The 27,550-nt window shown below is 46.6% G+C and overlaps 1 protein-coding gene across 1 annotated transcript in view; it reads right to left on the bottom strand.

Annotated features, from left to right (window-relative positions):
* Window positions 1-27,550, bottom strand: part of UBASH3B (ubiquitin associated and SH3 domain containing B) — a 164,188-nt gene that overhangs the window by 19,182 nt on the left and 117,456 nt on the right. Inside the window, exons 7-11 of the mRNA XM_079762336.1 lie at window positions 25,957-26,089; window positions 23,956-24,076; window positions 23,204-23,326; window positions 11,164-11,256; window positions 9,813-9,957 (exon numbers count right to left, since the gene is read on the bottom strand). Coding sequence (XP_079618462.1) covers window positions 9,813-9,957; window positions 11,164-11,256; window positions 23,204-23,326; window positions 23,956-24,076; window positions 25,957-26,089 — 615 coding nt within the window. The remainder of the gene's footprint in view (window positions 1-9,812; window positions 9,958-11,163; window positions 11,257-23,203; window positions 23,327-23,955; window positions 24,077-25,956; window positions 26,090-27,550) is intronic.

Genomic DNA, 27,550 nt, shown 5'->3' with positions numbered 1-27,550 from the left:
GTTGAGGATTTTGGCATCTATGTTCATGAGGGATATTGGCCTGTAATTCTCTTTCATTGCATTGTCTTTATCTGGTTTTGATATTAGGGTGATGCTGGTTTCATAGAATGATCTTGAAGTGTTACTTCCTCTTGAAATTTTTGGAATAGTCTGAGAAGGATAGGTTTTAGTTCTTCCTTGAATGTTTGGTAAAACTCCCCTGTGAAGCCATCTGGCCCTGGGCTTTTGTTTGCTGGAAGCTTTTTAATTACTGCTTCAATTTCTTCCATAGTTATTGGCCTATTGAGCTGTTTAGAATCTTCCTGATTGAGTTTGGGAAGGTTGTACTTTTCTAGGAATATGTCCATTTCCTCCAGGTTGTCTAGTTTGTTAGAATAGTTGTTCATAGTATTTTTTAACAATCCTTTGTATTTTTGTGGGGTCTGTTGTTATTTCACCTTTCATTTCTGATTTTGTTAATTTGGGTCCTCTCTCTTTGCTTCTTGGTGAGCCTGCCTAGAGGTTAATCAATCTTGTTTATCTTTTCAAAGAACCAGCTCTTGGTTTCATTGATCTTTTGTATTGTTTTTTTTTGGTCTCTATATCATTTATTTCTGCTCTGATCTTTATTCTTTTCTTTCTTCTACTCACTCTGGGTTATTCTTGTTGCTCTCTTTCTAATTCTTTGAGTTGTAGAGTTAAATGATTTATTACCATTTTTTTCTTGTTTTTTGAGGTAGGCCTGTAGCACTGAAAACTTCCCTCTCAAGACTGCTTTCATTGTGTCCCATAGATTTTGGATTGTTGTGTTTTTTATTGTCATTAGTTTCCAGGATGTTTTTAACTTCTTCTCTGATCTCTTTGGTAACCCAATCTCTGTTTAATAGCATGCTATTCAGCTTCCAAGTGTTTGAATTTGGGGGGCTGTTTTTATTGTATTTTATTTCTAATATTATGCCATTGTGGTCTGAAAAAAATGCTTTATATGATTTCAATATTCTTGAATTTGGGGAGACTTTGTTTGTGACCTAATATGTGGTATATTTTTGAAAATGTCCCATGTGCACTTGAGAAGAACGTATATCTGTGGCTTTGGGGTGAAATATTCTGAAGATGTCAATTAAGTCCATCTGATCTAGTGAGTCATTTAGGATTGCTGTTTATTTGCTGATTTTTTTGTCTAGAGGATTTATTCAGTGATGTCAGTGGTGTATTAAAATCCCCTACTATGATTGTATTGTTGTCAATCTCTCCCTTGATATCATCCAGGAGTTTTGTTGTTGTTGTTTTTTTATGTATTTGGGTCCTCCTGCATTGGGTGCATATATGTTTATCAGGGTTATATCCTCTTGTTGTATCAATCCCTTTAGTATTATGAAATGGCCTTATGAATCTCTTGTTATGGCCTTCACTTTGAGGTCAATTTTGTCAGATGTAAGTCTTGCTACCCCAGCTTTTCTTTTTCTTTTTTTTTCATTTCCATTTGCCTGAAAGATATTTTTCCATCCCTTTACTTTCAGTCTGTGTGAGTCCCTTGTTCTGAGGTGGGTCTCTTGTAGACAGCTTATATATGGGTCATTTTTTCCCCCCATTCATCCACTTGATGTCTTTTGATTGGAGCATTTAGTTTGTTTACATTTTAAAGTTATTATTGAAAGGTAATTGCTTGTAGCCATTTTTATTTTTTGTGTCTGTGTACTTTCTTACCTTTTTATTTCTTCTTTTTACACCAGTCCCTTTAGCATTTCTTGCATTGCTGGCTTGGTAGTGATAAATTCTCTTAGCCTTTTTTTTTCAGTGAAGGTCCTTATTTCCCCTTCAATTTTGAATAATAGCCTTGCTGGATAGAGTATTCTTGGATTCAGTCCCTTGCTTTGCATCACTTTGTAAATTTCCTTCCATTCTTTTCTGGCCTGATGTGTTTCTGTTGAGAAATCTGATAATCTAATGGGAGCTCCCTTGTATGTAATTTCCTGTCTCTCTCTTGCAGCCTTTAAGATTCTCTCTTTGTCTTGATCATTTGCCATCATAATTATGATGTGTCTTGGTGTGGGTTTTTCAGGTTCTTCTTGTTTGGGACTCTATGCTTGTGTGACTTTTTTCTTCCCCACATCAAGGACATTTTCTGACATTATTTCTTCAAATAGGTTTTCTAACCCTTGTTCCTCTTCCTGTTGTTCTGGCACCCCTATTATTCGTATGCTGCTTCGTTTCGTGTTGTCCCATAGCTCCCTTAGGCTCTCCTCCTGTGTTTTAATTTTTTTCTCCAATTGCAGTTCAGTTTGGGTGTGTTTTGCTTCCCTGTCTTTTAATTCTCTAATTCAGTCCTCTGCTTCTCCTAGTCTACTGTTGAAACTTTCCATGGTGTTTTTTATTGCAGTTATATCACTCTACATTTCTTGATTCCAACGTAAGTTATTGATTTTTTTCATGCATTTCTTCTTGATTCGTACATAAGTTGTTGATTTTTTTCCTCCATCCAGTTTATGAACTGTATAACCCTTATTCTGAATTCTTTTTCTGACATACTGCTTGCCTCTGTTTCACTTTGCTGCTTTTCTGGCAATTCCTCATTTTCTTTCCTTTGGGGGTTTCTTTGTCTAGCCATTTTCGGTCTTACTGATTGATCTAGATGTCGAGTCATGCAGGAGCTGCTTCTTTGGTAACAGTGGCTCCTTGGGCTGTGGTTGCTCCTCAGGCAGTCACTGAAGTGGCTGCTCCTCAGTTGGTAGCAGCTCCTCTGGTGTGTGCTGTTCACAGCAGTGGTGACTCCTCTGGCTGGTGGGGGAGGCTGCTCACACAGCTGCTGTTCCTTGGATGGGGGTGGGCTGCTCGCGTGGCTGCTGCTCCTCAGACAGGGGCGGACTGCTCACATGGCTGCTGCTCCTTGGATCAGTGCTGAGTGCACACTGATGCTGTTCCTCAGATGGGGCGGGCTGCTCATAAGGCTGCCACTTCTTGGACAGGAGCAGGTTGCTTGCCAGGCTGGTGTTCCTCGTACAGGTGCAGCTGCTGCTCGTTGGATGGGGAATGGGCTGCTTGCTTGGCTGTTGCTCCTCAGATGGGAGTGAGCTGCACATGCTGCTGCTGCTCCTAGGATGGGGGTGGGCAGCTCACCCAGTTGCTGCTCGTCTGTTAGGTGCAGGCTGCATGTAGCTACTGCTCCTCAGACCAGTGCAGGCTGCACAGGACTGCCGCTTCTCAGACATGGGCGGTCTGCTCATGTGGCTGCTGCTCCTCGGTCTGGTGGGGGGCTGTTCGGGCGGCTGCTGCTCCTTGAATGGGGGCAGGCTTCTCACGGCGCTGCTTTTCCTCATATGGGGGTGGGCTGTTCACACAGCTGCTGCTCCTTGGACAGGGTATGGGCTGCTTGCATGGCTGCTGCTCCTCAGGCGGGAGTGAGCTGCACGTGCAGCTGCTGCTCCTTGGCTGGGGGTGGGCCACACACCCAACTGCTTCTCGTTGGACTGGTGCAGGCTGCATGTGGCTGCTGCTCCTCGGACCAGTGTGGGCTAAGCAGGGCTGCTGGTCCTTGATGTGGGCAGTCTGCTCGTGTGGCTGCTGCTTCTCATTCCAGGGTGGGCTGCTCAGGTGGTTGCTGCTCCTCAAAATGGTGCAGGCTGCTTGCGGTGCTGCTATTCCTTGTACGGGGGTGGGCTGCTCATGCAGCTGCTGCTCCTTGGACAGGGGCAGGTTGCTCGCACAACTGCTGTTCCTCAGACAGGTGCAGGGTGTGGGCTGCACGCAGATGCTGCTCCTTGGATGGGGGTGGGCTGCGTGGGGCTGCCGCTCCTCAAATGTGGGCCGCCTGCTCTTGTGGCTGCTGCTCCTCAGATGGGGTGGGCTGCTCACGTCGTTGCTGCTCCTTGGACAGGGGAGTGGGCCACTTATATAGCTGCTGCTCCTTGGACAGGGGCCGGCCATGTGAGGCTGCTGCTCTTAGGCCTGAGGCGGGCTACTCGTGGGACTGCTGCTCTTTGGACAGGAGTAGGCTGCTCACGTGTCTGCTGCTTGCGTTGTTGCAGTGCCCTGGGCCACCGAGTCTCCTTTGCCAATTCGGGTTGAATGTTACTCGTTTCAGCTGTTCTTTCTATCTGCTCTGGGACAAGGCTCGGGACACGTCTATCTATTCCACTGCCATTTTGTCTCTCCTTGTAACAAACACATTCCTCTGCACTGAGCAGAGCCGTGGAAAGACAATAGCTTCAGGGTGGCTGCTGTCTCCCACACCATGGCCAGGAGTCCGGCTAGCCCGCAGCCAACTCCTCAGACTGCTGAGACGTCAGCAGCCCTGCTGCGCAGCCAAGTCTGTTATGTTTCTTTTATACCAAATTTGTTGAGCATTTTTATCATGAAGAGATGGTGTATTAAGTAATTTTCCCCCCTGCATCTATTGAGATGATAAAATTACATTTATCTTTTACCTAACTAAAGGGATGTCTATGGACCATGTTTATTGAGTTTTGTGTGCTGAACCACCCTTGCCTCACAGGGATAAATCCCACTTGGTGGTGATGTAGGATCCTTTTAATATGCTGTTGAATTTGGTTTGTTAATATTTTGTTCAGAATTCTTACATCTATATTCATCAGGAATATTAATCTATAGTTCTATTTTTTGAGGTGTCCTTATCTGGCTTTGGTAGCAGGGTGGAACGGGCAAATATTAGGTCACTACTATTTAGAGTTTCTGATCTATGAGATATTTATCTTGTTTTTGAGTCATATTTTTTGTTTTCTTATTTTTGCCTTTCATTTTTGATATTTAGAGCATGGTGGGTGGAGGTGGTAGTGAGTTCTCAAAGTGATTCACACAAAGTCTTGATCAGAAAACATCAATGCTGCTATTACCATGATTACTACATGGACTTACTGAGGCTCTGTGCAGAATGCCTTCTCCCAGCTTTTGAATATATCCCTTCTAGCACCCTTTCTGCAAATTCCGAGTTTATGGATGACAAAACTGAGCCTCGGAAAGGCTGCAGATGACTTTCCTATGTTTATGTCATTAGGAACTCTTCAGAGATTTGATTTGAACTGGGGCCTGAGGTCAAAGCCTGTAAATTTGTCCTCCACTCTGGACCATATAAATTTTTGACAGTGTCATCCTCAAGGCTGCCCCTCTGTGCACTTAGGTTTACTGTCCAGAGAGGAACACTGTTTTTCTATTTGAAGGAACCTGACCTCATACTTCTAGGAAATAGCCTCTGAATCTCAAAACACCCTGGGGGCTTCGGGAGAGACATGATCACCTCTTGTTAAGGATGCACCTCATTGTTCTGGAGCAAACTCTTTTGCTCCAACCTCTCACCCAGTGCTATTACCACTTACATCGCCTGGTCTTGCACTTCCCTTCCCCCAGCAGAAAAGGCCTCTTTGTATGGTCCAGGCAGTCATTTAAAAAGTTAAGCCACATTGTAAGTAAAGAGCAAGTGGCCGCTGGGCTCCAGTTCCTCCTGGCCAGCTCTTGCCTTTGGCAGTTCTTTTTTTTACACCAACTGCTTTTTATTACTGGGTTTCCAAACCTTTCACAAGATGATAAAAAACAAGAAAAAGAGGGAAAAACAACAACGTGACAACCATCAGTGATGTCATTCCCACTGTTCCCAGTCAGCACCAAGCCCTCTGTGTGCAAAGCCCACATCCATGCACCTCCACGAGATGCAGACTCGGAAACTCTTTATTCTGCTTATAGCAGCTTATGATGCAGGTGCAGCCAAACACAAGCTCCAGGACATACTGGACAGACTTTTCAACCTGGGCTTCGAGGTGCAAACATGGAACAAAAATCTATACGGAACTGATAGAAACCGTGCACAGACCAGGCGGCCTGGGAACACGTGTCAGTCCTGCCTCCTCGAGTGCTCTCCTCTGCACAGACCAGTCAGACGAAGATGCAGAGCTCTGTGGCTAGTTAAATTATACACTCTGTAGATACTATACCGACTTTAAAGTTACACATAGACCAGGAGATATCCATCAGTTCATTCGGATCGACAGACCCTCTGGCTGGGCCGCTGAAGACCAACCGGGCATTCGGAGGAGACCCGCCCGCGCCGTGTGGCTCACTGGTGGGCACACTGCACGCCTGGGCCGTGGTGGCTGCTGCTCTCCTCGTCGGAGCTGTCGTTGTAGGCCTCGCGCCGCTGCCCACCTCCTGAGCCCCAGTGCTGTCAATTCCTGAAGCTCCACCTCCTCTGTGTCTCCGATGATGTTCAGGACTTCTGGTCGGGATGGCAGAAGGTCTCCTAGTTCAGAAAGCTTGTCGGGGCTGACCCAGTTGTTCTCAGGAAACTGCATGTCAAACTTTATGTACAGGTTGCCTTTCTCGAAGTGGTTACGATACTGTGGTATTCCTTCACCTTGAACCACCTGGATGCACCCCGCTTGATGACCTTGCCAGATGGGTACTTCACCACGATCTGATGGGCACCGAGGTGCTTGAATTTGAACTGGAAGCTGCTGAGGGCCTCCACGAGGCCTATCTTGTACATCATGTGCAGATTGTTGCCATCTCGTTGGAACACCTCATGTTCTTTCTCTTATAGCAAGAGAACGATGTCTCCTGGCTCCACTCCAGGGGCCTGGTCTGCTTCCCCCGCGAACGTGATCCTCTGGCCACGCTTCATGCCCTTGTCCACGTGGACCTCGAGAATCTTGACTTCTTTAATCGCCTTCTTCCCTTCGTACTTTTTACAGCAGTCCTTCTCATTAATGACCTCTCCTTCTCCGTTGCAGTCGGAGCACACGGACTGCATCTGCTGCACCATCCCCGGGGCCAGCTGTTGGATCATGATGCGGATGCCATGACCCCGGCAGGCACTTCTCTTCTGAACAGCCCGTGACTCTCCACCTTGGCCACTGCACGCACTGCAGAGCGCGTTCTTGCTAAGCTGCAGTGTGGAGGTCTTGTCATTATACAGATCTTCTAAAGACACTTTGAGTGGATGCATCATATCTTCTCCTCTTCTGCCATTTCGACTTCTACTCTGATTGCCCACGAAGCCAAACAGTCCCCTACCGAAAATGTGAGAGAAGATCTCATCCATTCCACCACCTCCACCGCTGCCTTCCCGAAGGCCTTGTTCTCCATATCGGTCATATAACTTGCGTTTCTCAGGATTTGATAGTACTTCATATGCAAAACTTATATCTTTGAATTTGTCACCAGCATTTGGATTCTTATCAGGGTGGTATTCCTTGGCTAATTTTCTGTACGCCTTCTTCAGCTCGTTCTCACTGGCACTGGGCAGCACGCCCAGGATGTCATACAGCTTCATGTCGACCATGTTCGCCATGGCAGCTGGCCGGGCGGCGCTTGGGCAGGAAGGCAGTGGAGGTGACGGAGCGGCGGAGCAGCGACGCAGGCCGAGGAGACAGGGCGGGGGGGCGGGGCGCCTTTGGCAGTTCTTGACTTGAAGTTGAACCTATGAAGGGCCTCCATGTTTGAGCCACCACTCCTGATGGGCATGGGACAGAGTCAAAGATTTCCCACCCTGTCAGCAGCATGTGCCATGCTCTAGCCACACCCGAGGGCACATACACTCAGCGTCAGGTGGCCTCCAACCACCAACTAGACCTGGAACCCGGAGCTTTGGGTGCTCAGGCGCCATCCCTGGAACATGATTCTCCCCAGTAAGTGCTCGCCTCCTCACCTTGCTGAGGCTAGGCTTCTGCTTTGAGCCCCACAACAAACTTTGAGTCATCGTCCCTGTAATACTCTGAATCCATGTCCCCTCCCCCCCATTTCCTAACACACCCAGTCAAGACCTTATTCTGAAGCTCCATCCAACTGTTGTATATATTTTTTCTGCCTTGCTCCTTTGGGTCCAGCTCCCTAAGATTGGAGATGCTTTCTACCCCCAGTGAGGTCTGCTGCCTGGGGGTGACGTGACACTGGAGATCAGTCACCAGCCTGGTTAGTTTCCCTTAACCTGACTCCCAGCCCTGCCTCATCCTGTTCTAAGGTGACAGGGCTCTTCAAACAGTACCTGCTTTACCTATAACAGCCTGTCAGTCCTTGCCTGTCACTATGTTTCTTCAATCATCTGTACCACTGCTTTCTTCTGAAGGCCCAATCCTTTGCATAACTAATTTCAGAGAAAATTTAATCCTAGGTGGTAGCTCTCACATGCTTTGATAAATTATTGACCTTAACAATTAATTTATAAGATCAGAGGCTGAACCTTTTTCCCCTCGTAAAAACAAAATGATTGAATTTTCATTTTCTGTAGAGGAAGAGAAAGTCTGGAATAAAGACCCTGTTCTGACTCCCAGGTTCCTGGCATTCATCATTCAGCTTATACTACTAATGGGATGTGAGGTCTATATGTGCCGGCGGGGGGCGGGGGTGTGTGTGTCTGCATGCATGCAAACTCGCAGATAGAATGATCTGGAGATATTTGTAAATCAGCTTGGGAAGAATTGCAGGACTCACTTAAGGGAAAAGCTGAAGCCCAAGTGGACCTGGGAGGTGCTGTGTGGTGAGCAAGGAAAATTGTTTTACCAATGTTGGCAGCAATTCACCCTCTTTCCAGGCCAGAAAGATGATGACTGTTGGCATGAGACAACAGCTTATTGCTGTTTTTCTCAAAGAATAAAAAAACAAGTGGCCATAGTGTGAACAGGACAAAATTTGAAGGATATTAGTAAGGGCTTTAATTTTATTTTTAAGCAATGTGAATTCCTCTAAGCAAGAAATAGGCACATTAATTATTTATGGGGTTCTATGAGATCTTATTTGCAGAGCAGGAAAATGAGCATGGGAAAAAAGATGTTTTCTCCTACCTTAGCTAGAAACTGATATGGCTTAATTTGTGGTTTGGGTAGGTATTTGAAATGAAAGGTCAAAGGATATCACAGAGAAGAAATCTCTGCTTATATTGGTCACTTGTTCTAAATTCTGCCCTAAGAGTATGAACTTAATTTCCCACCATAACGGTTATGACTATGTATGTGTCCCTGCTCAAAGAAATTTTACAAATGTCTGAGTGAATTTCTGATAGTTAATGTAACTATATCATTATTGGTTAATTCTGAATTGTTTACCTCTGGGTTATTAACTTGTGATCAATGTACAAACACTTCTTTTTAACCTCAGCACAGTCTGGTTCGATGGAGAAAAGCAAAGGACTGAGAATGAGAAGACTGTAAAGGAGCTTACACAGTCCTTCACATGCAGAGAATGATCAATAAAGACTAGTTGTTATGATTATTACTGTATACGTATCCACTAGACATACAACTTTAGGCAAAGCCACTGCAATCTCTTATATATAAAAGAGGCTTGTTTATATTCTGGCAATGATAAATGATAAAAGAGAATTAAAAATGCTTTGATCCCTGGCTGGTGTGGCCCACCAAAAGGTGGCGGGTTCTGTTTCTGGTCAGGGTACTTGTGGGAGGCAACTGATGGATGTTTCTCTCACATCGATGTTTCTTTTCATCTCGTTCAAGCAATAAAAAAATGTTCTGAAAAATTAAATATGACAATTTAAGACATGGTCACTTCCCTTATCTCCCAACAAGCTTCTGGAACTCTCTTATCATTGGCTGGTGCCTGACCCTGGGACACAAAGTGGTTTTATTATTCACTGAAAGAGGTAGAATAAAGTCAGGAAAATCCAATGTGTACGGGGGGATGTAATCTAAAGTAAGCTAAATACAAGAGGATTCTGGCTTCCTCCAGTTTGGGTGTTTGATATCATAGCTTGGCCTCCAGCACTGTGGGTAACTGCCTGTGGGCTCTGTCAGGTCCTTCATCTCCTTAAGGAGCTGGCCTGCTCTAGAAAGCACTTCCACGTTGGGCTCAGGAAGCAGCAGTTTCGGAGTTACCTGTAGGTTGTATCAACACTCAGGTTGGCTGCAGCTAGCTCTGACGGAGGCATCCACGCAGGTAATGTGTTCCCAGCGACCCATTTTGTCCACTCAAATAAGCCAGGCTCTACACGGATCTTCAAGTGATTTTCTTGTTGTAAACCTTAGAGGTAAATAAAATGAAGGTGAAGGAAACACTACTATGTTCTCAGAGAAAAAGCAAATAGAAGCCAAATTGTGATACAAATTCTGGTCAACCTTCCATTCTCTTTTCAACCAGATACTATTACACTAGTAGAGTAAAATAAAGTGGAAGCATGTGGGTTTGGACCAGGTGATTAATTTTTGGAGTTACAAATGTATGAGTTGAATATTGGGCGACACCACCAGAATGGACATATGCTAGCTTGAAGTGGTATGTGATTTAGAAATAAACCATAAGTCATTATCCCCATAACTTACACAGTTCTATGACTGCTACGATTCCTTTTCATAAGTGCCAAGACTGTCTTATGAAGACACTTGAGAGATTCTCTTAGCATCCACTAGTCTACAGTAGCTTTCACTTTATTTGAATATCATGTAAATTATTCACTTTCTCTATCAGAGCATCCAATGTTGATTATTTACAAGTGCCAGCATACAAGTTTGTGTTTTATTTCTGTGTAATTACCCTCAGAGTGGGGAATTGGCCCCTATTAACTCTCTTTATATTGCCTTAAGCCAAGTTTTTCTATGCAAATTTAATACATAATGCATTTTAGTCTGTAAATACATTCTGGTTTACTTAAGACTAATGAATAGCAGTCTAATACAGTGTAAATTATTTGTAGGCTCAGCTATTTCTGGCTCATTCCTTTGTTTGGTATAAGTAAACAGCCCCACGTGGTTTCTTCTAGTTTTCTTTCCAGTGAAACGAGAATGGCGATCCCTAGAACTCAAGCTCCTAGGATTTCAGGGTGAACGCTGAGCACCTTTACAGCAATGGTGCTTTTACATTCCCGTGAAGAAACCAGATGACTGAGGTTTGCAGGCACCAGGACCACTGCTCCTGGGAGCAGGAGGAAGAGCACTGTGGGGGAGAGGCCCTGTTCAGGGCTCTGCAGGCTCTAAGCAATTGCAGACAACAATACTTTACATGCCTGCAATTCACCCAAGAAAAACATTTTCAAAAAAATTATTTGTATACATCCTTTCATTACACTTTATGCTGGTAGCATATGGTTCGGGGACTTTTATAGAGACATCTTCCAAAAGAATCATTGCTAAAAATTCCAAATTTGAAGCTTTGACTTAGCTAATATCCCATGAGTCTAGGAATCTGCCTGGAGACAGACGGATGGACTAGTTGACCTTTACCAAGTCTTACCTTTCAAGATGTTGTGTGCAGTCTGAACACAGCGCAGGGATGGGGAACAATAGACATGGTCAATAATGGTGTTACTTTCTAATAAGGCTTCACCTGCAAAGAAAACCAAAAGAGAATCAATCTGATGGACTCAGCCTCCGCGTGGGCAAGGGGCAGGGACCTGCTGACCTCTCCTTTTCTGGGAGGGATTACATACAGCCAGCAGTTTCTGCCTTTTTTCTTTGTTTGTTTGTTTCCAACAAATCATTTGATAGAGATTTATTTGTAGGCAAAGAAGCCAAAAGACTCTTTTTCATCTTTTCCTTTCCTTCTCTCTGGTGTTACCAAGTGACAAAGTGTCCACCTAGGAGATCTAGAAGCATGCTAATGCCCTGCTTTCAAGTTTGTCTTAAAAGTAGGAGGGTTTATATTCTCAAAATTGGGTCTTGATTTAATTTTATCCTGTGCTAAACATATTCGTGGCCATATTCTTGGATACCAGAGGTAAATCTCAACACCCAAAACTTCAACACTGTCTCCTGGAACCCACTCCTTCCCTCCACTCCAAACTCCCTCACAGTGATCAAGGTCTTGCCCGGACTGGTCTTTATTCTTCATCCAGCCTCCTCTGTTGCCCTGACCACACTCTACACTCTAGAAACCAGACAGCCTGCCCCTCCACACCCCATGCTGCTGTTCGTGTCTCCGACTTCCTGTTGCTCTTCCCATGGGGATGCCCTGGGGAAGAGCAACAGGAAGTCAGAAACTAACCCTTCCCTCCCTCCTGCTCCTTCTCTATCCAGCTGGCTTTGACTCAGATTGCAGCTTACCTCTCTTCCCCACTTTTTTGCACTCATAATTCTTTTTCTTTTGACTAGAAGGTTGAAATAAATGTAGTCTTTATAAATCCTGTTTTTCAATTACAGTTTACATTCAATGTTATTTTGTATTAGTTTCAGGTGTATAGCATAGTGGTTAGGAAGTCATACTTACAAGATGTCCCTCCTGATATTTCCTGTACCGACCCAGCACCATACACGGTGATTACAATATTATTGACCGTATTCCCTATGCAGTACTTTACATCCTCACAACTGCTTTGTAACTACCAATTTGTACTTCTTAATCCCTTCTGTAGAGAGCACCTAGGAGAGCACCTGAGCAAAGGTTGTCAGCTGAATCTAGCACTGTCAGCAAAGCCATGTCCTGGAAACATACCTTGCCAAAGGCAGGAATGTTGTCAGTCCTGACCTTTAGCTCAGGCACCAGAAGGTGGGTGGCATTATCTAGGTTCACTCAGGCGCCAGGAGCAGATGTAATTATCTAGGTCCAGCCAGGCCTGACAATTATGAGAAGTCACAAGAATGAAGGATGCAGACTGATCTTTAAAGCATGATTTCACATAATTTCCTTTCTCTTAAATTCTAGTAAAACATCCTGGTATCATACTGTCCTATCTAATAAAAGAGTAATATGTAAAATAACCATCACTCTGCTACACCCACCAGCCATGCCCACCAGCCATGCCCACCAGCCAATCAGGAGCGAGTATGCAAATTAACCCAACCAAGATGGCTGCAGCCACAGAGAGAGCAGGAGGGAGGCTTGGGTTTCCTTGGCGATGGAGGAAGCCAAGCTTTCTGCAAACACTGGCTGGCCCAGGCCTCCACTTAAGGCTACAAAGTTTCAACAATAGAAGATACATAAACCCAAACAGAAATGGCGGCAGCCACGGAGCTGGAAGAGCAGGAGGCTAGGGTTGCCCCCGGCGATGGGGGAAGCCAAGCTTCTGCAGCCCTGGCCAGCCCAGGCCTTTGCTCCAGGCTACAAAGTTTCAATTGTAGAAGACAAATAAATTCCAGATACCAGGGCCTCTACTTGGGTCACCGGGGGGCGTGGCTGGCCTGCAAACCACCACAAGACCCTGGCAGGGGAATGGTTAGGGGGTGATCAGGCTGGCCGGCAGAAGCGGTTAGGGGCAATCAGGAAGGTAGGCAGGTGAGTGGTTGGGAGCCAGCAGTCCTGGATTGTGAGAGGGATATCCGACTTCCCGGTGAGATCGGGTCTAAACGGGCAGTCGGACATCCCTCGAGGGGTCCCAGATTGGAGAGGGTGCAAGCTGGGCTGAGGGAACCCTCCCCCCACCTTGTGCACGAATTTCGTGCACCGGGCCTCTAGTATATAATAAACGTGCTACACTAGCTCTGAGTCACTGTCTCTCCATCCGAGAACAGTGTCAACCTGGTTGCAGCTTTACTTACTGTCTCTGAGTCTCAGTCTCTCTCTCTCTCTCTCTCTCTCTCTCTCTCTCTCTCTCTCTCTTTCACTCCCCAGTCACCCCTACTCAGGTCTCATTCACTCTCTAGCCATGCTAGTTGTGGCTAAACCCACATCATTCACCTTTCCACTGAGTCCCCTCAACCCACCTCTTCCCTGGCAACTATCAATCTGTTCTTGGTATCTATTTCTATATTGTTTGTTCATATATCCTGTTCTGTATTTGTCTTTTTCTGGCTGGCTTATTTCACTTAGCATAATACCCTCTAGGTCCAGATGGTAAGATTCCTTTTTTTTTCTTTATGGCCGAGTCATATTCCATTGTATATATCAGGCGTCCTCAAACTACAGCCCGCGGGCCACATGCGGGTGTTTTTGCTGTTTTGTTTTTTTACTTCAAAATAAGATATGTGCAGTGTGCATAGGAATTGGTTCATAGTTTTTTTTTAAACTATAGTCCGGCTCTCCAATGGTCTAAGGGACAGTGAACTGGCCCCCTGTTTAAAAAGTTTGAGGCCCCCTGGTATATATGTACCACCTCTTCTTTAGCCACTGTCCTTTGATGGACGCTGGGTTGCTTCCACATCTTGGCTATTGTAAATAATGCTGCAATGAACATAGTGGTATTTATATTCTTTTGAATTAGTGTTTTGGGTTTGTTTTTTTTAAGATATATGCCCAGAAGTGGAATCATTAAGTCATAAAGCAGTTTCATTTTTAATTTTTTGAGGTAACTTCATACTGTTTTACATAGTGGCTGCACTAATCTTCTTTCCCACCAACAGTGCATGAGGGTTCCCTTTTCTTCACATCCTCACCAACTCTTGTTGTTTGTTGATTTATTGATAAGAGCCATTCTGATTTTAATTCGCATTTCTCTGATGATTAGTGACATTGAGCATCTTTTCATATGTCTATTGGGCATCCGCATGTCCTTTTTTTAGAATTGTCTATGCAGGTCCCAGCCCATTTTTTTTTTTTTATCCTCACCTGAGGATATGTTTTTAATGATTTTAGAGAGAGAGGAAGAGAGAGAGAGAGAGAAAGAGGGAAAGATCAATGTGAGAGAGAAACATCAATTTGTTGCCACCCATACAAGACCAGATGAGGGATCGAACCTGTAACCCTATGGAGTCCAACCAACTGAACAACCAGGTCAGGGCATCCTCTATCCATTTTTAAATCAGGTTTTCTGTTTCAGTGTTGAGTTGTATGAATTCTTTATAAATTTTGGTATATTAATCCCTTATTTGATATATCACTGGCAAATATCTTTTCCCATTAAGTAGGTTGTCTTTTTGTTTTGTTGATGGTTTCCTTTGCTGTGTGAAGACTTTTTTGTTTGATGTAGTGCCGTTTGTTTGTTTGTTTGTTTGTTTTGCTTCTCTTGTCCAAGGATACATATCAGAAAAATATATTGCTAAGAGAAATATCAGAGATTTTACTTCCTTAGTGTCCCTTTCTAATAGTTCCCTTTATGATAGTTTTTCTAAAACTTTTATGGTTACCAGGCTTAAGTCTTTAATCCATTTTGAGTTTATTCTTGTATATGGGGTAAGAAGGTGGTCTAGTTTCATATTTTTTATTTATCTGTCCAATTTTCCCAAAGCCACTTATTGACTGTCTTCACTCATTTGTATGTTCTTGCCTCCTTTGTCACATATTAATTGACCACATAGGCATGGGTTTATTTCTGGATTGTGCATTCTCTGTGGTCCATTGATCTATATATGTCTGTCTTTATGCCAATACTTTGCTGTTTTGATTACTATAGACTGGTAGTATATAGTGCAATACCTCCAAGTTTGTTCCTCTTTCTCAAGATTGCTGTGGCTAGTTGGGGTCTTTTGTGGTTCCTTATAAATTTTGCCAATGTGTGTCACAGCGACCAGTCGACAGGTCGTTCGGTCACTTGGGCATATATATATATATATATATATATATATATATATATATATATAGAGAGAGAGAGAGAGAGAGAGAGAGACTATAGGTTCAGTGAACGAAATTCATGCATGGGGAGGGGATCTTCAGCCCAACCTACACCCTCTCATAATCCGTGACCCTTCAGGGGATGTCCAACTGCTAGTTTAGGCCCAATCCCTGCAGTCAGACATCCAGTAGTCGAACATCCCTCTTGCAATCCGGGACCACCCCCCTAACCACTCTCCTGCCTGCTTGCCTCTAACCACTCACCTGTCTGCTCACCCCTAAACACTTGCCTGCCTGTCTGCTTGCCCCTAACTGCTCACCTGCCTGCCTACTCACTCCTAACCACTCACCTACCTGCCTGCTCAGTGCGCATCATAGCGGACAATCGTCCCAGTTGTTCCTCCATAACAGTTGCTTAGGCTTTTATATATATACTAGTGGCCCGGTGCACGAAATTCGTGCACCGGCGGGGCGTTGTCTCTCAGCCTGGCCTGCATCCTCTCCAATCTGAGACCCCTGTGGGATCAGGCCTATACTGGCAGTCGGACAACCCCCTCGCAATCTCGGACTGCTGGCTCCTAACCACTCACCTGCCTGCCTGCTTGATCACACCTAACCACTCTGCCTGCTGGCCTGATTGCCCCCAACTGCACCCCCCCTGCCAGCCTGCTCACCCCCAACTGGTCCCCTCTGCCGGCCTGCTCGCCCCCAACTGGCCCCCTCCCGCCAGCCTGATCACCCCCAAATGCCCTCCCCTCCCTGACCTGATCATCCCCAACTGCCTTCCCCTCCTAGCCTGATCACTCCTAACCGCCTCTGCCTCAGCCCCGCCACCATGGCTTTGTCCGGAAGGACTTCTGGAAGGTCTCATGGTCTAATTAGCATATTACCCTTTTATTAATATAGATAGAATATGACATACTGCCATAACTATAACATATGTACCAGTATTACTCTATGAGAATACATACTTCATGCGATAGGAAGGCATCTAATACATTACATTGTATATGTTGTAAGTAGTAGAAAATACTGTATTCATAGCAATAATATACACCCTGTGACCTCCCTTCCCGATTTGGGAATGGTTCCCCAGTTCTTTGAACGTTTCCTGGCCCCTAATGTTTTTGTGTGTGTGTCATTCAGTGTAACTTTATTTACTGTTTATTGCACATGATTTGAGGTCTTTAATTTCTAACCACCAAAGATTCAAAGGACTATTTTTTCCATGAAGTTTAACATTAACATCTGTGAATTCATGTATTCATGTGTTTTTATTGTTAACATCTGAATTATTCACATTGTCATAGATTCTGAACTCATAAGCATGGACCATGCACAGGCTGGCAGCAAGCTAGGAAGCCACTCTGCAAGCAAACAGATACTCTGCATAAGGAGAAAAGTCATAGCACAACATTTAATGTCCAACCTGAGTCACCTCAGAATGTTACATATATTGACTTCTTAATTCATATAGTATCAGGAACTCAACCACTTGGTTGGTGACGGGGTTGACCTGGTTCAGGAGGATTATTCCTGAAATAATTAAGGAAAGGAGGGCTCAATCTTTTCTTGGTTGCTTGCTCCTCCCCAGCACCTTCATCTTTCTTCTCATCCTCAGCTTCTCGGGCATCTTCTCCTTCACCTTCACCTCCTTCTTCTTCCTCCTTTGCATCCTCAAATTCTTCTTTGGCACCTTCTTCCTCTTCCTCTCCTTCCTCTTCAATAGCCACTTCCTTCTCCTTCTCCTCCTCTTCAGCTTCTCCTTCAGAGGGGGGTTCATCCTTAGCTTCCTAATGGTCTCCTCCACCTCGATCTGCTCCTCCTGGACATTGCTGGTGTATTAAGAAGGGAAGGAGCGAGCGGACATCAAGTAGGAGCTAGTCTGTAAACCACCTTAGGCAGATCACCAAAGATCTGGGAACTCTGGGTGTAGCCACTGGCTATGCTTCCCATGCTGGTGAAACTGAGCCAGGTCTCCTCACCTTCCAAGAGTTTCCTGTAAGCTGCAATGTCAATGTCCAAAGCCACATTGAGGAGGTCCTTGTATTCTTTTAAATATCATGCCATTTCACTCTCTGTAGTTCTCAACTCATTTTCTAATTTGTTGATTGTGTCCTGCATAGCACTAACATCGGAGTTCTGCTTATCCTCCAGCTCTCGCAGCTGCTTTCCCAGAGCTTAGTTCATGCCCCGGCATGCTTTGATCTCCAGGGTCTTGGCCTTGAGCAGGCAGCGCGCACCCCATAGGTGTTCTTGGCAGTGGTCTTGGTCAGCATGGTGAGCAGCTCTTGTACCATTCTTCTGCATTCTGCATGTCCTTGGCAGCCAGCTTCTCATACTGGGTGCCGATGTCCTTGAGCCCTGCAGAGAGGTCAGTCAGACTTGGAAAACATGTCCATCTCCACAGAGATCTGAGCGTACTGGATCTGCACCTGCAGCTCAGCGATCTCCTCTTCATGCACCTTCTTCAGAAAGACGATTTAGTCCATCAGGCTGTTGATGTACTTTTCAAGCTCAGCGCCAGCAAGAGCCGCCTCGTCTGCACCTTTGTGCGCCTCTATCAGCCAGCTCTCTGCGTCATCATGGTTCAGCACCTCTTCCTGGTAGCATGCCTGCAGGATGCTCCCAGTTCCTTCCAAGCCCTGGTGCCTGCTAACTGCCCACTGCCCTCTCCTCGCCAGGGACTGGGCGCAGTGGGCTGGGGCACAGGCATCCCATTTTCATTAAAATGTTCAACCCTGGCCTGCTCCACCTGTGTCCACAGGTGGCCCGGGGCAGACAGTGATCCCAGAGACCCTGGCCACCCGCGCCTACCTGGGTCCCCGATGGCAGCCTCGACACAACCGGCAGCATCAGGTGCTGCCCCCCAGGCCTTCCCCGTTACCAATGGCTGCCTGGACCCCACAGGCAGTGTTAGGCGTTTCCCACACGGCCTGCCTGGTCCCTGATGGCGGCCTGAACCCCGCAGGTGGCGAAAAGGCGCTGCCCACCAGGCCTGCTCGACCCCGATGGCTGCCTGGACCCTGCGGGCAGTGACCGGCACTGTCTGCCAGGCCTGCCCGGTCCTCCGTGGCTGCCTGGACCCCACGGGCAGTGTCAGGCACTGTCTGCCAGGCCTGCCCAGTCCCCGATGGCGGCCTGGACCCCGCAGGTGGCGACAGGCGCTGCCCACCATGCCTTCCCGACCCCGATGGCTGCCTGGACCCCACGTGTGGCGTGAGGCACTTCCTACACGGCCTGCCTGTCCCTGATAGTGGCCTGGACACTGCAGGCTTCATCAGGCACTGCCTGGCTGGCCTGCCCGGTTCCCCATGGTGGACTGGACCCTGCAGCAGTGTCAGACACAGCCCACCCCTCCTGCATATCCAAATTTACCCTCCATCTTTGTTGGCTTAATTTGCATATCATTCCTGATTGGCTGTGGGCATAGCGAAGGTACAGTCAATTAGCATTTTTCTCTTTTATTAGTGTAGACTAGAGGCCCAATACACAAAATACGTGCAAGAGTAGGCCTTCCTTCCCCCAGCTGCCAGCACCAGCTTCCCTCTGGCACCCAAGACCCAGGCTTCCAGCAGGCACCCAGGACCCGGGCTTCCCTCACAGCCTCAGCTTCATCTTGCAGTTCGTCTGAAAGGATATCTGGTCTAATTAGCATGTTACACTTTTATTATTATAGACTAGAGGCCCAGTGCACAGTCGTGCACTCGGTGGGGGTCCCTCAGCCTGGCCTGCACCCTCTTGCAGTCCAGGAACCCTCAGGGGATGTCCACCTGCCAGCTTACGCCTGCTCCCTGGGGGATTGGACTTAAGCTGGCAGTCAGACATCCCTCTGGCAGCCCGGGAGCCCTCAGGTTATGTCCAACTCCTGCCACTGCCACCGAGCTTGCAGCCGTCAGCCCAGTTTGTGGCTGAATGGATCTCCCCCATGGGAGCACACTGACCACCAGGGTGCAGCTTCTGTGTTGAGCGTCTGCCCCCTGGTGGTCAGTGAGCATCATAGCGGCCTGTCATTCTGCCATTAGGGTCAATTTGCATATTACCCTTTTATCATATAGTATAGATATTTATGTTCCTCTGTTTTTTCTTTCTTCTTAAAGAAGTCCCGTTAACATTGTTTGTAATACTGGTTTGGTGGTGATGAACTCTGTTACCTTTTCTTGTCTGGGAAGCCCTTTTTTTCTCCTTCAATTTTAAATGGGAGCCTTACTGGATAGAGCACTCTTGGTTGTATATAGATCCTTGCTTTTTATCACTTCACATACTTTGTGCCAATCCCTCTGGCTGGCAAATTTTCTGTTGAGAAATCAGCTCACAGTCTGATGAGAGCTCCCTTGTAGGTAACTAATGTTTTCTCTTGCTGCTTTTAAAATTCTCTCTTTAACCTTTGGCATTTTAATTAGGATGTGTCTTTGTGTGGGCCTCTTTAGGTTCATCTTGTTTGGGACTCTCTGCACTTCCTGAACTTGTGTGTCTTTTTCCTTCACCAGGTGAGGGAAATTTTCAGTCATTTTTCAAGGAAGTTCTCAATTGCTTGCTATGTCTTTCTCCTGATGGTACCCCTATGATGCAGATGCTTTAAACTTCATGTTTTCATGTTGTCCCAGAGGTCCCTTAAGCTATCATCATTTTTTAAAATTCCTTTTTGATTTTGTTGCTCTCATTGGGGTGTTTTCTGCTACCTTGTCTTTGAAATTGCTGATCAGATCCCTACTTCATCTCACCTGTTGTTCATTCCTTTTAGTATATTCTTCATTTCAGATATTTTAATTTTCATTTCAGACTGGTTCTTTTCTATGTTTTTTATATTTTTTATGCTTACTATGTCCTTGGTATAGTTCTCATTAAGTTAATCCATCCCCTCCACCCCCAAGTTCCTTGAGCATCCTTATAACCATTGTTTTGAACTCTGTTTCTGACAGATTGCCTTCAATTCATTGAATTCTTTTTTTTTTTCCTGTGGATTTCTGTTCTTTAATTGGGGTAATGCTTCTTTGTCTCCCCATTTTGAGTGCCTCTCTGTATTTGTTTCTGTGTATTAGGTAGATCTACTGTGTCTCCCAGTTTTGGTAGTAGGTTCCGTGGGCCACAGTCTCCTTGATCACCTGAGTTACGTTCTCCAGGAATGTCCCTTGTGTGGATTATGTGAGCCCTGCTGTTGTAGTTGAGTCCATTCTTTTTGGCCCCTGTGTGGGTGAGGTTGACCCTCAGGGTGGCTGACTGTGAGAACTGACCCCGGACCACATTGCACTAACTGCTGTGTGGAGGCTGACCACGTGAAGCAGAATTTGCCTCCATGGGGTCTGGTGCCTGCTGAGATCTCCCTTTGGGTGTGTGGCTTGTGGCGCTAATTAGGTTGTGCTTTGATGTGGTCTGAATCCTGTAGGGTGTATTGGTTCTGGGGCCTCTGGGGAGAGTCTCCAGTGCAGGTCAATGTCAGAAGCTTCCTGTGACTAGCCCTGGGCTACCTGTTAGGAGCTGCAAAGCAATCCATGTGTATTGGTTGCCTTTGCTGGGCCTGGGTGAATGTGGGAGGAGCTAAGCTGTGCCCCAAGGGTGGCTTCCACAAAGCCCTTGGGACAGGTTAGTAAAAGATCCAAGGCACCCCAAGACTTTCCTCCACCTGCATTAGCCTGCCGTTAGGCTCAGTAACTGAATGAGTCTCTGGTGACACAAGATTTGCGTGAGGTAGGTTCTCAGTGAGCCAACAGGTCAGTGCAAGAGCTGCTCATCAGGCTGATACAGGTTCAAGTGCACATTAGTGCTGCATCAGAAGCCACTCAGCAAAAGGCTGAGGGTTCACCAAAGCTAGCTGCCACCTGCTGTGTGTCTGCTGACCTTTTTTGGGGTGTATTCTCAGGGACAGAGGGTGAGGCCACCAGAGTTCATCAGGCCCAAAGAGACCAGGATTTAGCCATGTGAAGGTAGGGCTCTGCACAGGAACTGTGGTGCCAGGGGGTGTGTGAGGGAAAAATGGCCCATGCCATAGAGCCACACACCTCAGTCTCTCCCTGAGCTGTGCGACCCTCAGAGCCATCCAAGGAATGTGCACTGAGGCCTCGGCTGGCATGAGCTTGGTAGGGCCAGGCAATGGGGAGTTGGAAGGGTGGGACTACTGCATTCCTCTAGGGCAGTGGTTCTCAACCTTCCTGATGCCGCGGCCCTTTAATGCAGTTCCTCATGTTGTGGTGACCCCCAACCATAACATTGTTTTCGTTGCTACTTCATAACTGTCATTTTGCTACTGTTAATGAATCGTAATGTAAATATCTGTGTTTTCACAACCCACAGGTTGAGAACCGCTGCTGTAGAGCCTAAGATCATCGGAAAACACAGATATTTACATTATAATTCATTAACAGTAGCAAAATTACAGTTATGAAGTAGCAACGAAAATAATTTTATGGTTGGGGGTCACCACAACATGAGGAACTGTATTAAAGGGCCGTGGCATTAGAAAGGTTGAGAACCACTGCTCTAGGGTGATGCTGTATAAAGAGCAGTGCTCAATCCAGGAATGATGTTGTTTGTGGGCAGTGTTGGAGAGGGACTCAGCACATGGACCCTGGTAGCTGTCCCTTCAGCTCTCTCTTGGCAGCCACACACGATTCCTTATTTGCTCCAAGCCTCCTTCTTCTGTGGGAGCCCAGGGTAACTAGCTGCAAATGAGATTTTGTGTCTTTGGCCCTTTAAGAGGGCACCTGGGTTTCTTAGGAGACTCCTGTCTTTTCTTAGCAGACAGAATCCTTGCTGACTTTTACAGCCAGGTATTATGTGGGCTCCTCTTCCCAGCTCTGGTGCTCTGGGCTGGGGAGCCTGGCGACCTGTGCAGCTGGGATAGCCGCCCTCTGGGAGCAGGGCCAGCCCTTTTCATGTCTCTGTCCTTCCTACCATATCAATGTGGCTTCTTCTGTAAATCCTTGGTTATAAGCCTTCTGTTCAACTGGTCTTCAGTTGGTCATTCAGGTTTATTGTTCTACAATTTAGTTGTGATTCCAGTTTGATCCTGGGAGGAGGTGAGTGTAACTTCCACCTACTCCACTGCCATCTTGGGTCCTCCGCCTCCCCCGTGCTCCCATAATTCTGTGTACATCTTTTTATTTTTTGGATGCCACCTTGTGAGGCATTTATGTACTTACAAGTTTGTTTCCCTGAGGGTGGGGACTCCTGCTTGTATCCTCAGCACCTAGCACTGTCTTGCACAAAGAGTGATCATCAGTACAAGTGAGGTCACTGGATAGGACAAGGCTGCTGTCTCTCTGTGGCAGGCTCTCTGCAAAGAACTGAGCATCTTCAAAGGATCAACTGGCCGCTGTACATCCACCCTCCAAGGTTCCCTGCTCCTCACCCTTGTGCTAGAAGCTGACCTCTCTGCCACACTAAGCATGCATGACCTTGCCCATCACTGGTCCATACACCCTCAATAGGAATCACACCTTTTTCACTTTGGTAAGTACCCGGTGCCAAGTGCAGTGTCCTAAACTTCATGGTTACATAAGAAATCCCTTGAGGAGCCCTAGCTGGTTTGGCTCAGTGGATAGAGCAGACTGAAGGGTCCCAGGTTCAATTCTGATCAAGGGCACATGCTGGGCTCCATCCACAGTGGAGGCCGTTCAGGAGGCAGCCAATCAATGATTCCCTCTCATCATTGATGTCTCTATCTCTCTCTCCCTCTCCCTTCCTCTCTGAAATCAATAAAAATATATTTTTAAAGAGGAAGAAATTCCTTGAGGAAATTTATTACCTGTAGAGAAGTTATAGAATCCCTCAAGAAGTGTCCTGGCATGCCCACTGGAACCAGAATCCTGAACATGTGGCCAAGCCAGTTGTGTGATTACTCCAGGACACTCACCCACTAGTCTTGCTTGCATGCACCCAAACACAGTGATTGGAGCGTCTTTCTCGTAGTCCCGGAAGCCACCACTCCGCTGAGGTAAGCTGTGAGGCATGTTCAGGTTGGTGCGAATGTAGCGGCCTAGAAAATAGTCGTACAAGGCTATGTGAGTTTCTTGTTTCCTTTAGGATTTTCATTGCTGATCCTGACAGCCTCTCTATTTCCATTCCTTTTTGGCCAAAGAGACGAAATTGAGCTTTCTAGGAAATATCAAGGCCGACACTTTTCCTTTGTTAGAATGTCTGGGAATCCACTCCTCTATTGTGCTGACAAAAGTGACAAGAGATAGTTTTTAAGTGAAAATAGTAACCAGACACTCTTCAGCAGGGGGCTGCTCTGAATTGTAACCTTCCCGTGTGAAACAGGCCACTCAAAGGAAAATGGAACCAGCATGAGTCAGGACGAATTGAGCGGGAGCTCTGGCCATGGAATCAGGATGCCCTCCCTGCCTCTGATTTGGCCATGTGACCGTGGGCGAAACATCTGCCTTTGTCCCCTGGTGTCCCAGTTTACAGATTCTAGACAAGAACACCTAACCTGTTCCCTAACAAGACAATCAAGGAAGGGCTTATGAATGTAACATATTGCAGACTTTTCTACAGCCCACTTAGCCAGAAATGAGCACTCCATCTAGATAAATGTAGCTTGGCTGTGCCCTCTAGAGGCCATGATAGGCATAGCAATGCTGAAGAGGACAAACAGCTGCTCACCTTTGGCATCAAAGCACTGGGATAACCAGTACTTCCCAAAGACGACGTCCATCCTCTCGCCATGCCGACACACGAAGAGGCATCTCTTTTGGGGGCCAGGCTGACTGCTGGCCCTCAGAGGCTGCAGGTAAGGAACAGCTGTTAGTGGACAGGCCGGGCCAGGTGCAGGTGAGCTGAGCTCCAGGCAGGTTCTGCGAATGTAGGACTTGGCCTATCCTCCTGCAGACCTCACAGGTTATTTTGAGGCTCAAATGTGATGAACTACAGGTGCTTTGAGAAATCAGAAGGGTTAGAAAATGGCCTTATCAGTGCGACTGCTCTTGTCAGTAGGAGCCGTTATTGCTTTGAGGTGAAACTAGCTGGCTCGTAGAGAAAGCCACTGGTGGGACAGCATCCTCTCCTCCACAGAAGCCTCTGCAACTCCCTCAGGGAGTGAGGATGCTCATTACCACAAACACGTCTGCCTCACCTCTACGTGCATGGTGTTAGACCACATGGTCCAGTGGTCTCCTCCAACAGTGAGGGCCTGCCTTCCTGTTCTAACTATGGTTTAGGCTCTATTGTCCAACTCCTATAAGTTGGTGCTCCTGGAAATGGTTCTGAAAGGACAGTTGCTACGTCAGGTGATGAAACAGGCAGGTCTGGTCAAAGGCATGTCCAGATGACGTTGGTCTCTACAACTGCCGGGTGGATTGTGGTAGATGTCCCTCTAATGCCTTCTTTCTGAGAGTCATTCTCAGTTTCCCTAGGGCTACAGGTGTCATGCTGGCCAGCATTTACCTTGGTTCCCAAGGAGGAAGTTAATATATGGGTGGTGGCATGTCTTCCCCTCATCTTCCCTTATTGTTTTCTAATTCAAGCCCTGGGCTCTAGCCAAAGTGATCTAGTCTCTGAATCCTCAACATGTTTGAACTTTCAACTTGCCTTTGTATTGTTCAAACTACTCTCCCAACTCTTCATTCTGAAACTTTCTGACATATACCAAGTGCTCCAATGTACACTGAACACTCACTGTACACCAGGTACTGTGCTAACAGCCTTATTCTTGCCTTTAATATTTTTCATTAAAGTATAATTGACATGTTCATTAGTTTCAGGTGTACAACTTAGCAATTTGACATTTATATACTTTACAGTGTATAAGTAACTATCTGTCACCATACAGAGTTATGATATTACTAGAGGCCCGGTGCACGAAATTCATGCACGGTGCGGGGGGTGTCCCTCAGCCCAGCCTGCACCCTCTCCAATCTGGGACCCCTCGAGGGATGTTCGACTGCCCGTTTTTAAATGGGCAATTGGACATCCCTCTCACAATCCAAGACTGCTGGCTCCCAACCGTTCACCTGCCTGCCAGCCTGATCATCCCCTAACCACTCCCCTGCCATCCTGATCATCCCCTAATCACTCCCCTGCCAGTCTAACCAATGCCTAACTGCTCCACTGCTGGCCCAATTGCCCCTAACTGCCCTTCCTTGACAGCCTAGTCACCCCTAACTTCCCTCCCCTGCCGTCCCGGTCGCCCCTAACTGTCCTCCCCTGCAGGCCTGATTGCCCCCAACTGCCCTCCCCTGCCGGCCATCTTGTGGCAGCCATCTTGTGTCCACATGGGGGTGGCCATCTTGTGTGTTGGAGTGATGGTCAATTTGCACATTACCTCTTTATTCTATAGGATTCACTATATTCTCTGTGCTTTCTATTACATCTCCATAACGTATCTATTTTATAACTGGAATTTGCACCTCTAACTACTCTTCACCTTTTCACCCACTCCCTGCCCTGTTTCCTCTGATCGTCACCACGGCCTATGATTGCTGCTGCACAGATGACGTGCTCCCCTCTGCAAAGAGCCTTCCTTACAGCCAAGACCAGATGCTGTCAGGACCGCGTCTCCGCTCTTCTCGTCTCCAGTGTGTATGTATGTTAGTGGCCTCATCCTTAGTAACAGGTGCTCAGGGAACCTGGAGTGCCTCTGAGGGTGTGCCCTGGTGGCAGCCTCACCTGCGAGGGCTGGCAGACGATGGTGAGGGGCGCCATCTCCCCCAGGCCCTGGTCCTCATACGACCGCCTGTCCAATATGCCGTCACCAAATGGGAGCGCGTTGGAAAATGATGCATTTAAGATGGAGTAAGAACTGCAGAGGAAGAAAGGAAGAAGTTCACTGCATCAGCTGGGAGTCCTCAGCCCTTCAGCCGCGGACTCCTGGAGTGTGGGGACTGGCAGCAAATGCTCTGGGACAGTCCCGGGTTGGGAAAACTCAGCGGGGTGCCCCCTTCCTGGGATGCGCATCTTGCTTTATGCTGAAGTCAGCTGTTAATCAATTCTGGGCAGATGGCATCTCTGTTTAGAATAGAAGAATTCACCCCTGGGCAAGAACAGGCCTGCATTCTGTGCTAAGATGCCATAGGCATGGTCAACACTGAAGTCACAAAGAATAATGAAGTGTCAATTTTGTCCCATTGTTTCCACCTGTTTTTCAGGCTCAAAAGAAATAAACAACTCCTGTTGTCTTTCATCTTTTCTGCAGTGATTTTCATCCAACCCACACATTCCAGGGAGCATTTCCACTGACTCCACCACTTTGCCTGTGGCTCCTCATAGTTGAAAAAACCTCATGGCCACTTCCCCCTTTCCTACCCCCCCTCCCTTCTACCTCCCTGTGCCCAAGCCCCTCCTTCCTCTCAGAAACACCTCCAACAAGACCATTACCCACAGGGCATTGCCGACCAGATGCTGGGCTTCGAGCCTAGAGCTCCCCTTCGGGGGTGACACCAGAACTGCAGGAGCCCAAAGAGGCCTTGCTAAACGGAGGCAGCAACTCACGCCAGGTTGAAATTACTGGATTAGTAAGACCTCCAAAAAGCCTTATTTAATAAACACTCAGATTTAAGCATGGCTGTTAGGCAAATCCGGTGACCATCTTCGTCAGCATCCCTGGGCAGTATCAAGGGAGAACATTAAAGTTTTAGATTTCTCGCTTCTTTAGAACGAGGGCAGCCACAGGTCCCAGTCAGCCCTGCACAGTCTGGTTTTTATCTACTGACCCAGCAATCTGTGCAGTTTAACATCCACTCTGGATTGTTTATTTTTAACACAGTATTATTCTTATAATTTTAACTTAAATAAACTTCTTATAGTTACCAATATAATAAAGCTAACTGGTTGTTAGTAAACATTCTTTCTAAACATTGTATGGGCATGGGCGGTTTGGCTCAGTGGATAGAGCATCGGCCTGTGGACTGAAGGGTCCCGGGTTAGATTCTAGTCAAGGGCGTGTTACCTAGGCTGCAGGCTCAATTCCTGGCCCTGGTTGGGGAGCCTGCATGAGGCAACCAGTTGATGTGTCTCTCTCATATTGATGTTTCTCTCTCTCTGTCTCTCCCCCTCCTTTTCACTCTCTCTAGAAACCAATGGAAAAATATCCTTGGGTAAGGATTAAACAAAACAAAACAAAAAAACCTGTCTGATTTTAATAATTTTAGCACCCTTTTCATTCTCCAAAGCGCCCTTTCTATAACTGTAAATAGACTCCCCCTCTTTATACACAAAGATCACCCAAGCTCACACCTGAAGACTGGTGTTTCAGCCCTTGCAC

Source organism: Cnephaeus nilssonii (genome assembly GCF_951640355.1).
Source record: "Cnephaeus nilssonii genome assembly, chromosome: 22".
NCBI classification, from domain to species: domain Eukaryota; kingdom Metazoa; phylum Chordata; class Mammalia; order Chiroptera; family Vespertilionidae; genus Cnephaeus; species Cnephaeus nilssonii.
This window is presented reverse-complemented; position numbering and strand designations above follow the sequence as displayed.